At 39.0% G+C, this 13,881-nt stretch overlaps 1 protein-coding gene across 7 annotated transcripts in view; it reads right to left on the bottom strand.

Moving 5' to 3' along the window:
* Nucleotides 1-13,881, bottom strand: part of PRKN (parkin RBR E3 ubiquitin protein ligase) — a 1,534,725-nt gene that overhangs the window by 978,381 nt on the left and 542,463 nt on the right. For 5 of the 7 annotated variants that reach the window (XM_058289664.2, XM_058289660.1, XM_071212524.1 and 2 more), the window contains one exon: nucleotides 5,653-5,774. In XM_058289664.2, the coding sequence (XP_058145647.1) occupies nucleotides 5,653-5,774 (122 nt within the window). The remainder of the gene's footprint in view (nucleotides 1-5,652; nucleotides 5,775-13,881) is intronic. The other 2 variants (XM_058289661.2, XM_058289659.1) reach the window with 1 other exon arrangement.

Consider the following 13,881-nt stretch of genomic DNA (forward strand, 5'->3'; position numbering starts at 1 on the left):
AGTGATTTATATAGAAATAATAGAGAGTTTGAGCTAAGAGCCATCCCTAACTATATCTTGCTTCCTAATCAGAAGACTTACTCTTATTCCTTTATGTTACACATATAATTTAACAATAGGACAGACCAATGAAAAGGCCAGTCCCACTGACGGTCTAACTCTGAGCCTGACAGGATACAAGGGAAAAGGCAGAGAAATAAGCGCTTTTAAACCTTTCAGTGCTATTTTTTCTCCAAGGTAAATTCCTGCTTTTAATTTCTAGTAATTTTTAAATGTGTAACATGTCCTACATATCTTTGAAACCCTAAATTGTTCTGCCCACTCTTCTGAATAAAAGAAATTGAAGAATATGACCCAGTCATCTATGATTTTCCTCACTATTGAGGGAAATGGATAAGTAAGCTATTTTTAAACATCCATTTTATTGTTCAAGAACACAATCAGAAACATATAAACATGCACAAAGCAGCCTCCCTTCTGAGTTCAAACCTCGCTCATTTCTGCATGAAACAAAGTGAACAATCTTTGGACAGGCAGTAGAAATTGAGTGCCTGCCAAGCTTTTCCCAATCAGCCGTTGTTCACTATTTTCCAGTGAACATTCATATTGCTATAGGACATTTTGGTCTAGTCAAAATCCTGGTCAAGGTCACCATGAAATAAAGAGGGAAACTTTAATTTGGAAACCGGGTGTCCAAGTTGATTCTCAACTTCCCCTCTGGGTCAGGTTCTCAGCTTCAGACATCAGATTCCCCATCCTTGACACTGTGACCTGCCTCTCCCACTTTCTTTCCAATTTATTATGAGTAGCATATTAAATGTGAAACATGATTTAAACTTAGAGCATCATATATGAGAGGCAGATCATCAGCCTTGCATGCAAAATTTATATAGTGTTGATGGCATTGTGCGCTCATGAAATGCATGGAGCTCATTACAGATTTCTGCAAACAAGGAAAAATAAAATTATGTTTTCAAAAAATAGCCCAGGTGGCTAAGCAGGTTTCAATTTTCCTCCTTGATTATAAACAGCTCCTTGCAGAAGTTTAAATAAACCACATACTACTCCACTATAAATAGTCAGCCACACAAGATTAAGATCTTTTCTTTTTTCTGATGGGAAAAAATGGTCTAAGTTATTGCTCTTTATAAAGTGTTGAAAATGAAACCGAAGAGTTGCTTATTTTCTACACAGAAATTGTTCCTTTTTTGGCTTATTTTAGTGCCTGTTCCATCATAGCCAAGCCATAATTTTCAGACTAATCAGTAGTGTGGACTGGTCAACTATTCCACAGAGATATCATTTGTAAGTACTACTTAGTGTGCATTATTGTCATTAATAAAAATGAAAATGCCTGGCCTTCTCCCCTGCTATATGCCAATTATGTGACATCTAGTGGGTATACTAAACAAAAATCAAGCTTAAAAAATTATCTCTAAACTATCTTTGATTCCATTTTCCCTAAATCCTCTGGCATATTTTATCCCAAGAGTATTTTTGAATGATGTTTTAAGTTCAAGGGAAGTAGTTAGAAAATGGACAGTGATTACCAGATTTGTATAGCAAGCAATATATTCTGGAAAAAGCCAGGGCTTTGGAGAATTACAGAGATTTTTCACTCCTGCTTCCAACATCTGTTAACTGTGGAACTTTGGGCTCATTACATGAACTCACAGAGTCTCTTTGCTAAAAAACATTGGATAATAACATCTACTTTGCAGGTCTGTCATACAAATCAGGAAAAATACTGGCAAATACTAGAATATAAATGTAAGGAAGGAATTTTTTTTAAATCATAGCAAAATAATCACAATTATTATGACTAAAATGGTTTTTAAATGCCAGATAGAATTTGCAACGTGCATAGATCCCTTGAGTCAATGGTTGAAAGTTCAATGACAGATGTCATTCACTCACCATTACCAGCTATGGGCCATGATATCTACCTGCCATGGTACAATGAGTTGAAAACAACCCAGGGACCCAAACTGACAAGTTACCAGATCTTCTAAGATGTACAAATTATGAATATCATTGGGGATATAATATAATCTGGAATAAAGACAAGTAAATTGACAATCACAAAGAAAGTAGAAGGAAATTGGTATCTGTAATAATGTGGTGAAGTTTGAGAGGGGTTGGATATAGAGAGCCAAAACAGGTAAAGTAAAAGTTTGCATTTGAAATACCTAAATGGAACCATTCTGGGAACTGACAGAGAGTCTGGAGTGGTCAGGAGTGGGCAGCTTCCACCAGTCCTCTGTGGAAGTGCTTGGTCAAGGTGAGCCACATGGCATTCCTTCATTTCAGGGTTGTACTTGGCAATGTACAATGTACAATGGCTTTGTAATGAATACAGGTAGAAATAAAGGCTCCTCTATTTTCCTGAAAGTCATTAGCTGAAGCCTGGTTTGATTTCACAGTGCGGCATAAATGTCTATGTGAAAAACGATGATGATCATCATCATCATGAAAATGATAATGACAATAATAAATAGCTTAACATTTCTAAGTATTAATGTTCCAAGCAGTGTTCTAAATACTCTTCATAGATTAACTCAACTACTCTTCACAGCACAAGAAAGAGATGTTTCGCATTTCCCATGTTTTCAAGTTGACAAAGGTAGAAAGTAACTAGGTCAGGGTTTTAACCTGGGCATTCTGGCTCCCAAAATGTTGCCTCTCAGCAAAGTTTACTTTCCTTGAGTGCTTCCTTCAGGTAGACCCTGCTAAAAACCTAACACCAATGCAGCATTTTACCCTTCCCATCACTCTACTTTGGTTTGTTGGATTTAAACAGATGTGGCAAAATGTTTTTTTCTTTTTGCTTGTTTTCTATTTTGTCCAACACTGGGCATATTGTTAGGTGAGAAATTTCACATAAAATTCCAGATTTATGGTTTCTCTTGACGGAAAAATAAAGAGGTTCCAGGCAGATTGAGCCCCCGTCTCACCACGTGCCAAAAACTGGCATGAGCGAGAAGCAGCTGCCTCCTGTCCACGGGCCATGGCCTTGCTCATCCACCACAGTCCACGACACATCCTACTCCTTACGTCCAACCTGAATTTTTATCCCTCCCTGACACCACTGCAGACGTTTGAGTATGTGACCTTTACTGTAAACATAACGATGATGTATATCATGGGAGACCTAGAGTTTAAAAGTTTATATCAGATGTGTTGGGTTCCAATCCCAAGTCCACCATTTATAAGCTCTTGTTTTCTTGGATCAATTGGTTAATTTCTTTAAGCCTCATTTTTCTCACACCTAAAACATGGATACCAATAGTACTTAAGAGTTATGTCGTGGAATAATTAAATGGGATAATGCAAAAGAATTTGGCCTGGAGTTCAATAATAATTTGTAATTTCAGTTTTTATTAACACCACCAGAAACTGTGTATAAAGAGGTTACATCCGCCATCTGAAGTATTGATCAGAAGAACAGAGGAAGCTGCGTATTGCATAGGCGAGTGGCCAAGAGCAGGATGTCAAAAAACTTCCGAAGGAATTCAGGACAGCATGTCTGCCAGATGGAATGACTGTCCAATGACTTCTCAGAATAAAAGGCTCCAACCCAGTTGTTTCAGGACAAATTTCAACATCTGTCATTGATTAATCTTTCTTTGTAAGTGGACTTCCCTATGGAACTGAAAGGCTGTGTCACACCGAAATATTAAATTACATTTCAGTGTAAATACCACCACCCTTTTCCCCAGGCTAGAGGCAATGAACTCACGATTTCATTTTGCTCAGTGTATCCTTCAAGCTCTCTTATTCTACTGGGCCCCCCATCCTAATCCAGGCCCACAGCACTGCACCCGGGAACCCCGTGAATAGTTTCTAAATTAGCCATCTTGCCTTCCTTGTCAATCCCAGTGACAAATTGTTACAGCACCGATAGGGCTGAAACACCATTTTGCACGTCCATCACTATTTTTTTTTTTTAATTTCACCTCAGCTCCCCACTACCTGCCAAATAAAATCCAAGTGCTCTAGCCCACTGTTGCAGTCCCAATCTGGTGCCCACGTCAGCCACTGGCTGCCCCCAACGGAGCACAGCCCCTGAGCTCCCTGGTGAGCGCTCGCCTCTGCCCTGGGCAGGACATCCTCTGTGCTCCCGCTCCTGCTCGTCGGCGTGGAATCTAGCCAAACCCTACACAACCGTCATGGTGAAACCAGGAACAAATTGCCTCTCTTTTTCCTATCAAGGATCAGCAAACTTTTTCTCGAAAGGGCCAGCGAGCAACTATTTCAGCCTTTGGGTACCATCCAGTCTGACACATCTACTTGGCTCTGACCTTGCAGTCCAAAAGCCATCAGAGACAACACAGAAGAAAACAGGTAGGACTCTTTATGCGTGAGTTATATATGAATTTAATTTACAAATAATATGCATTTAATGTACATGGTTCATGCAATATTATTCTTCTTTTGACGTTCCTTTTTTTCAATCATTAAAAATTGTAAAAAACATTCTTGGATCACCAACTGTACAAAAACATAAAATGGGCTGCACTTGGCCTATGGGACATATTTTGTATCAGGGGCTCTTAACCTTTTTTGTTCCATGGACCCCTTTGCCACTCAGGTGAAAATCACAGACCCCTTACTAAGTCCATACTACACTGTGTATTATTTAATAACTACATCACGCCTGCGCCAACACGTCCCCCCAAGAATGTGGTTTTCTTTTTTAATTTAAATTCAAGCTCAATGACCCCTTCTTAAGAACTCATTTTATACGCATTGTTTGTCAGTCTACAACGTACATTTTTACTTTTTTACTTTTTTACTCAAGTACAACTTACATTGAGCAGCCCTAAATACACCAACCTCAAGTTGGTTAAAAGAATTTTGTTCAAAGAATTTTAACATATATATACAACCAGGTGACCACCACACAGATCAAGATATAAAACAGGGAAACGGACTTTGGCCCAGTGGTTAGGGCGTCCGTCTACCACATGGGAGGTCCGCGGTTCAAACCCCAGGCCTCCTTGACCCGTGTGGAGCTGGCCCATGCGCAGTGCTGATGCGCGCAAGGAGTGCCGTGCCACGCAAGGGTGTCCCCCGCGTAGGGGAGCCCCACGCGCAAGGAGTGCGCCCGTGAGGAAAGCCGCCCAGCGTGAAAAGAAAGAGCAGCCTGCCCAGAAATGGCGCCACCCACACTTTCCGTGCCGCTGACGACAACAGAAGCGGACAAAGAAACAAGACGCAGCAAATAGACACCAAGAACAGACAACCAGGGGAGGGGGGGGAAATTAAATAAATAAATAAATCTTAAAAAAAAAAAAAAAAAAAAGATATAAAACATTTCCAGTATCCCAAAAGGCTCCTTCACGGCCTCCTCCAATAAATATCTCCACTAAAAACCCAGCACTTTTTGTTATAAAAGCAGCCTCTGTAATTCTTTCTGAAAAGATTAAAGAGATGGGAGATGATTCCGTGCCACCTACACTTTCACAGAGCAGAAAAGAAATCAAGAAGGCAAAATTGGTTTTTACATGAAACTTCAAATATTATTAACTCTCACAATCACACAGAAGATTTCTGATTATCAGTGGCGTATGATATAGATTCACCAAAAGGCAACTCCGGAGACACATTCATCTTTCTCAGCAGTCTCAGGCTGATGCTGCGATTCCTTACCTGGGCCAAGGTGAGTGTTGTTTGTTTGCAGGTGCTGCACTGTACCCTGAGTTTTCCTGGCTGAACTGCTCGACAGGGGTCTTTGCAATAAACATAAAAGCTGTTGTAAATCGGTCTACCTGCTGGGAAAAAAAAAAAGAGCAGAGCAAGTCCCCAGTCAACACTGAATTTAAATTGAGACAAGAAACTCTTCTTCAAGAGCCTGGTACAGGCAAATTTTGAAACTAACTCTTCAAGTACATGTTGAAACATTAGTGGGATAAATATTCCAACAAGTATCCAACAATTTAATTTAGAAAATCTAGTGTTGTGCTCAAAAGAATGAAAATCATGTCTTTTCCTTGCCAACAGCCCTGTGACTTACTCAGCAGAGTAAACCACAGGCTGCCAAGATAAACTGGCCAAGTTATTTGTAACAAAGTGAGAGTAAATGAACTCTCTGCTGTTGAAGTTTTAAAAGAAGAAATTTGGAGACTATTGACAATGTAAAGACTACTGGAAATATATGCATCTGTACATAGTTTTGAAGACTCCAGATTTTTCCTCTTCAGACCTTATTTATTAGGACAAACCCGCCCATTTCTTGTGATATGAGCGATAGGATCACAGAATGCCGAGCTGCCAGCGAGGACTTCCTAACACAGCATCACAGGTCTCTGCACAGAGTGAAGCAAGAGCCAGAAGGAGCTTAGCTGGGCCAGTGAAGTAGGTGCTTTGTGCTTTGTTAGCATTCTAACTAGACAAATACTATTCAAATAATTCTAGGGTAAAATCAGTACAAAAAATGGAATAATTAAACATCTCTGGCTATTTATCTCATATATCACAATACAGGGACAGTATTACTCTATAAAATTAGGGAAATCTTCCTAAATGGTTTCACATTTCTATGTATGCCTAGAACTATCTTTATTTGCAAGCATTTACCATAAAATAATTCTTTTTCTAAATTTCTAAAATCACTAAGTAGTTCTTTTAATCCTTACCGCACTCTCACTGAGTGGGGGTAACACAATTATCATCAGGAGACTTTAGAAATAATAAATAGTCAGTAATTTGATCATTATTGACTGAAAATCTTTAGCTTTTCAAATGCACATGGTATACTGAAAACAAGCGGTAAAAAATAATGAAAAAACAATGAGATTTAATTTATTGGTTGAGGTCTATGAGAGTTTTCAGATTATTTATGAATTCCAAAAAGAGAGATTATGTTCACAAACTGGTCTGTTCCTCCGTGCATGGTACCCTTTGATTGTATTAGATTCAGCTGAGATGTCTTTGATTAAATTATGTTAAGATTCGGGCTTTGATTTGACCATGTCATTAGGGCATGCAGGGTTGAGTCCCTGCCCTCTTAGCGGGCTACATAGATGGATACTCAATCAAGAACAAAGAGCAGATAGACAGATAAAATACAGAGAGGAAGAGAGACAGCTCCGTAGACACTGTAGAGGCCCCAGGAAGAAAGAGAACCATTTGCCTGATAGTTTACAGCCGACTTTGTGAAAAGACCAGAGCATCTGAGATGGGAAAGAAATGAGTCCCAGGGAGAGGAAAGAACCCTATGCCAACCTACAGTTGAGGTTAGAAGAAGCTGGACCCACAGAGCCTTAAGACAGAAGAGGAAGGCTGAACCCTCACCAACGTCGCCCGCCATCTTACTTCAACATGTGGCAACAGAGTTTGGTAAGGAAGTAACCTTGAGGTGGACTCTCTAAGGCCTTGTAACTATAAGCTTCAAACCAAAATAAATACCCTTTATAAAAGCCAACAGAGTTCTGGTACTTTGCATCAGCACCCCTTTTGGCTAACTAAAGCAAGGTCATTTAGGCATCACACAGTACTTGTCCAAATGTGTCTTGCTTACTACACTGAGCATAATGTTTTTAAGGTTCATGTCTGTGGCAGCACGAAAAGGAATTTTAAATCTGACACAGTTTTATCTTTTTTACTACTTTATCAGGAGAGCTGCCCCTGTATACAGATTGAATTGTCATTCATTTAACCATCTTTACTAATACTGTAGTTGACGGCACTCGGTAAAATGTAGAGCCCAATGAAGATATCAACTTTTAAATGTTACCATTTACCGGTAATTTATTTTATAATTATTACTCTCCAGAGATTCACATTTAGCTTCCAGAAAGGGAAAATAAAGTATAAATATATGTTTGTATTGATGAGGAACTGCAATTTTCAGACACCTCTTTGTGGCTTTATATTGCCTTCATATATAAGATATTTGAGTCTATAAATATCATATTGTTATTAGAAAACATAATTATATGAAACATATTCTTAAGGTTTTATGTCTAACCTAAATGTAATAGATAGAACCTGTATTGTTACAGAAACGTTTGTGACATAATAACTGGCAGAATGTCAAAAGATCACAAGAATGGGAACAATTTTAATGTGTACTAGGAGCTTAGTAAAAGAGGTAGGAGCCAATATTGTTAAAACCTTTATCAGCAATATCCAATCCAATTTCACAGTTTTTATAATCCACTGCAAAGGTTAAGCAATAAAAATGAAGGAGAAAAGGAAAGGAAGGGGGAAAGGAAAAACTTTCCAAAGAAGGAGTCAGAGAAGCGAAGACAGAAGCATTGTTCAAAGAGCAGACCATGAAGAGTTTCACAATCTTAAAAGAAGCATCTCAGAAACTGCAGGAAACAAAATGACTCTTCTCTCTCCTTTAGGGCAGCAGCAGTGTTAGCAATACTGCTTCAACTAATGGCATACCAAGGCAGAGTTGGAGGGCTGGGAAATCCTTTCGCCTCTGCATGCTGCCACCTTCACTGAAGTCCTTGAGAAGTGGTTCAGAAAATACCACATGCCAATGAGTGTGCCCGGGAAGCATCCAAGATGACATGCAATCTATTACATATTGCTTCCAGAGCCAGATATAAGCTGAGGATTAATAGCCAGTCTAAGGAAGATCAAGGTCAGGCCAGTTCTGCCATGGCAAATTTAAGGCTGGTGGCCCCGCTCAATCCAGCAGGCTGGCTTCAGCTATGTCTTGAGAGTCTTTGAGGCAACGATGGCATTTTATGGATGACGTCTTTTCCTAACTGGTTACATAACACTATTCAAAGTTGGCAAACTTGCTGTCATGCTGAGGTCTAGACAGGTCTAAGAAGATCAAAACACCCTGATGCTCTTTTGGGAAATGGTCCCATTTGTCTGACTGAAGAGCCCAAGATGTAGACTGTTGAATGTAGAGTCCTAATTCCTAAAATAATGGCAAGCCAATCCTAAGAACGACTGGAAAAATCTATCTCTGGGTATAAAGACACCACTAGCCAATAACATGAATCTCAACACCCCACCTCCTTTTATTTTCGGATCTTAAAATCTTTGTTCTCTGCTAATCAATTCTTCCATAAGGCAACCCCTTTCACCACTCAAAATAAAACAGCTTGTGTTTGTGTTTATAAATGCCCTTCTCTTTACTCTAATAAGTTTTTAAACCTAGAGAAATATTTCAAAAAACACACAAACAATACATGTCACAGTATTAAACAGTTGTTAATACTCTGCCACATTTAAGTGCACTCTCTTCATGTATGTGAATCCATATGTACAAACACATAAATACATATAGCCACACATACATAATTTTTTGGCTGAACCATTTGTAATTAAGTTGCAGACATCATACAACCTCACCCCAAAACACTTCAACATGAATATCCTAAGAATAATGACTTATTCCTAGAAAAACATATAGCTTTTTAAGTGATTTGGTTATTTCAGTCATTCTATTAATTGACTAATTTTGTACACTTTGAATATACTTTACAGAACACTACAGCAGTTTGTAACTGTTAAAAGAAGTCAAGTGGGAAGCGGATGTGGCTCAAGCAGTTGGGCACCCAACTATCGCATGGGAGCTCCCGGGTCTGGTTTCCCATGCCTCCTAAAGAAGACAAAAAGACAGCAAGCTGACACAACAGGCTGGTGCAGTGACCTGACACAAGATGACACCACAAGATGGCACAATGAGGAGGCACAATGAGAGACATAAACAAGCAAGGAGCAGAGGTGGATCAAGCAATTAGGCACCTCCCTCCCACATGGCAGGTCCGGGGTTCAGTTCCTGGTACCTCCTAAAAACATGATGAGCAGACACAATGAGCACACAACAGACAGACACAGAGAGCAGATAGCAAGCCCAAAATGACAAGACAGGGCAGGGAGGGGAATAAATAAATAAAATGAATCTTTTAAAAAAAAAAGGTTGTGAAACCGAAGAATGGCCATTCTTGGCTCAAACCAGGTTAGGTGACGCAAAATTAAAACAAGTCCAACGGGCCCCTGACTGCAGGGTTTACAGGAGGTTCTGTGGCTTTGTAACAGAGGATGTATGGAGCACGATGGTCTCAAACTTTATCTAACCATATAACCCTGTCTTTCATGGATCATCCTATGAAATCATATTGAAAAGAAAAAAAAAATTGGAGAAAGGATGCAGCCTATTCTGTAAGGACTGGTTGACACTTACTTAGTCAAACCGGTAAAGTTTATAAACCCAGGTTCAGATCAAACACTCTAGAACAACCCATTGACAAGACCTGCCCACAACCCCAAACCATCACAGCCTTATTTAGCTCTTTAAGCATGTGCCAGGAGGGTTAGTCTATGGCTGTAATGATTTTACAAAGTAAAGTTTACGTGTGTCATTCAGAAGCTCATTTTTCCCACTGAGCGTTGAGGGCCATTTTGCAGCACGAGCCATGGTCCCTGTGCAAAGCATCCAGGGGGTTCTAGCCATTTCTTGGCATTAAAATGTTATTGTCATCTTTAATTTGTTTCTCCCACTTTGCCAGGTTATCATAACTCTCAGTCAATTCTCTTCTTTTCTCCTGGTCTCCTTTCTTGGACTGAAATTTTCCCTAAAGCATTAACAGCTATCAATCAAGTAAATATCAAGATAGAATATCTTGTCATAAAATATCAAGTAAAGCCCCTATTTTTTTTTAAAGTACAAATTGTTTGCATTGCTTGGATTTTTTTTTTTTTTTTTTTTTTGGAGGAAACAGCATTGTCTGCACAGTTTCCATTTTTCTTTTATGGGTTTTACATAATGGGCTTACAGCCTGAAGACAGTTTTTGTGTGTGTGTTTTTTTTTTAATAAGACAGATGGGCTCTTAAGAAAAGGCATTCTAATTCTGCTGAAAATGTTTCATTGACCTCAGAAGTTTCCATCATTGGTTGTCACAGAGACTCAAGAGTTTAATTGCTTTGATAATTTGTTCCCTGGTGGGGAAGGAGTGAAATGTAACATATTTTATACCTAGAAGAAATAATTTTAAGTATTAATATATTATAAAACAGCAAAACAACAGGGATGCAAGTGATTTAAAATGGAATTTATCACATATGAGCATATTAAAGTGCTCCCCAACCTAACTTTCTGTATTGATGGGAACATACTACACCTGCACCCTCCAGTATGGTACCCGCTAACTTCACATGGCTGAGAACTCAAAACTTGGCTCTAAAGACTGAGGAACTACATTTTTTTGGTCCTATTAAGTAATTTAAATTTAAATAGTCACATGTGGATAGCAGCTACCAAAGTGGACAACATGGAGGTAGAGTACACACAATACTGATGTGTTGTCCCCCCTTCTCTCTCCCTCACCACCATTGTAGATGACAATACTAAGCAGATTCTTCTGCCTGATGAAAAGTACAACAGCCTGTACTTAACTGGACTAACAGAAAATCACCCTTGACTGGAGAGACGGAATTAGAGGAAGGTTTAAAACTTGAGGCACTATAAGGCAGGGCAGAGATGGGTGGGGTACTTTTTGTATTTCTAACAACAGAAGGTTACCCCCACCTCTTCCTCCAATGTGCACCCATAGCCTACACCAAGCAGAACAATCTGGATATGCACCTTGGCAACTATTGCTCACACTCTGCCCCATCTCCACAGCCATCGCCACGCTTAGAATACAACCCTTTTGTTCCAATTTGAATGACACTCTCTATAAGAATTCTTTCCTTGACTTCCCTATAAGAATAACATTTCTCTCTGAAAAATAAAATCTAAGAGTAGGAGAATATGCAGTTGGCTTTTGTCACACCAAAACACTCAGCTTGGACCAATACCACAGAAGCTTCCCAGCCTTCATCTAACTCCATCCACATCAACCTGCCTTGCATTCTGCTTCTCAACCACCTCTTAGTATTCTCACCTCCTGCACCTTACCTTCTGATTATGGTCTTGTCCTTCTTTCTTGACTACCAAAGATGTCCCATTGTTGCCTGCCCAGCTAGCTCTACTTACTGGCTACAGCCTCTAGTGGCTATTTCCCAGCTTATGCCTTCCTCTCATCTCTTTGCAGAGCGCTCTCCATTCTGTTTGACACTTACAAGCCAAGGAGAGAATAGACCCATGGACAGTGCTTCTGCTGGGTTTGTCCTCAAACTGTGACAGAAACCTGGGGAGAGAGAGCTTTAGGGGCATAGAGAAATTTCTTCCCCAACATTTGCTAGAATTCTTACTTTGTATTTTTGGATGGTGGGCATTCAGCCTATACTTTACCACATTTGTTGGAATATGTCTCATGAACCAGGTGTACAATAAGTATAGGCAAAATGAACAAAATTGGGATTATCTCTGAACATAGGAAACTCATCTTTACATATCACACAGAGAGAACCAGTTTTTCCATAAAGTGACCTGACACCTATCCATCTAGTTTGAACAGTTCATGTAGAGTTACTCTAAAGCCATGTCCATATGAAATCTATTCAACGAGTCTCTGAATCATCTCTCCTGAATGATGCTTGGCTTTGGAACTTTGAAAACAGGAGGATCCTGTCAACTCTGAGCTAATCAAAGCAGTGTTTCACTAGAAGCCTCCTTCTAGGTAGCCATTAGTTACCATTCCATGGAAGAGGTCATTCAGTAAATTACTGATGACCTTGGCCATCTTATCATTTTACTCACTTCACAGCCCTGTGAGGTGACTATTTGGTCCCACTTTTTCTAAGCAGACACTCCTTTCCTTCTTTTGTCATGATAACACCTGTGTACTCCACTGGCCCTTAGCACATTCTAGCTCATTCATTAAACATTTATCCCATTTTTTCTACTACACAACCTCCCTGTATGTAAAACTGCACCCTATTTTATATGTTCCAAACAGCTGGTACAGTTCCTCCTACTTAGTAAAAATTCAACAAATATTTGTTAGGTCAATAAATGTTCCTGTATTTTAAATGATGGGAAAGTTGTAGCAGGTATGGTAAGGTGAAGGCAAAAAGTAATAAAAGACAGAAAGTAGACATGATTAACCTCATTCCACCAGTCAAATTTACTAGACTAGCTTCACCCATCCTTCCAAAAGTTAGAGTAGCCTATTAGAAACCAATAACATTGCTACTCCCATAACATCACAAAAAGGGCAAGTTATAATGGATTAAAGCAAAACAAAAAAATAATTTTAAAAATTATATATAGGTCTAAGGATAGCTGAATTTTAAGGAGATAGAAATTGAACTCTGAAAACTTCACTGACCGGTAGAAATACTCCAAAGAAGCGCATATGCAAAGCCTTTTCACACCAACCCTTGTCCTATGGGATATCATACTCCAAAGAAGCAAGCCACACAATTCTATACTTCTAACAAGGCGCAGGCTCAACTCCTGCAGCACAACCAAGGTAATGCTATATTGTAAACAACTTCCAATTATATAACCATCCATCCATTGTATGTATGCCTAAAACACATTTAACAATGTCTAAGGAGACCCTACCCCTAAGAGTTATAATTTAATTCTCAGTTTTTATGCTTACAGGTTTTTAATGTATCTGCACAAAAATTCATCTGGTGAGTTAAAAAACTGCTGATTAAAGCTAATGCCTTTGCCTGTTTGTTTTTATTGTTGTTTTTTCCAAACTATTTTTTCATTATTCATGTTGAAAGTAATAGCCAAACCTCCCGTGCTGAGACACAACTGTAGAATGAAGCATAATTTAAGGATTAGGTTTAAAGAAGTAACGTTAAAAAAACAAAACAGTATGTTTTGGTTTTGTTTCCTTGTTTATTTTTCCTAGAAGTGGGCAAAGGGCAGGTAAGATAAAGGTGAGTGCTAGCAAAATATAGCTCTTCCAAAAAAAAAAAAAGTTAAACGAAGTCCATAATTCAAATTTAGATGGAAATAATCATTGCTGCTATGAATGATTATTATGATTTCCTCAGAATAA

The sequence above is a fragment of the Dasypus novemcinctus genome, chromosome 28 (genome assembly GCF_030445035.2).
Source record: "Dasypus novemcinctus isolate mDasNov1 chromosome 28, mDasNov1.1.hap2, whole genome shotgun sequence".
NCBI classification, from domain to species: Eukaryota; Metazoa; Chordata; class Mammalia; order Cingulata; family Dasypodidae; genus Dasypus; species Dasypus novemcinctus.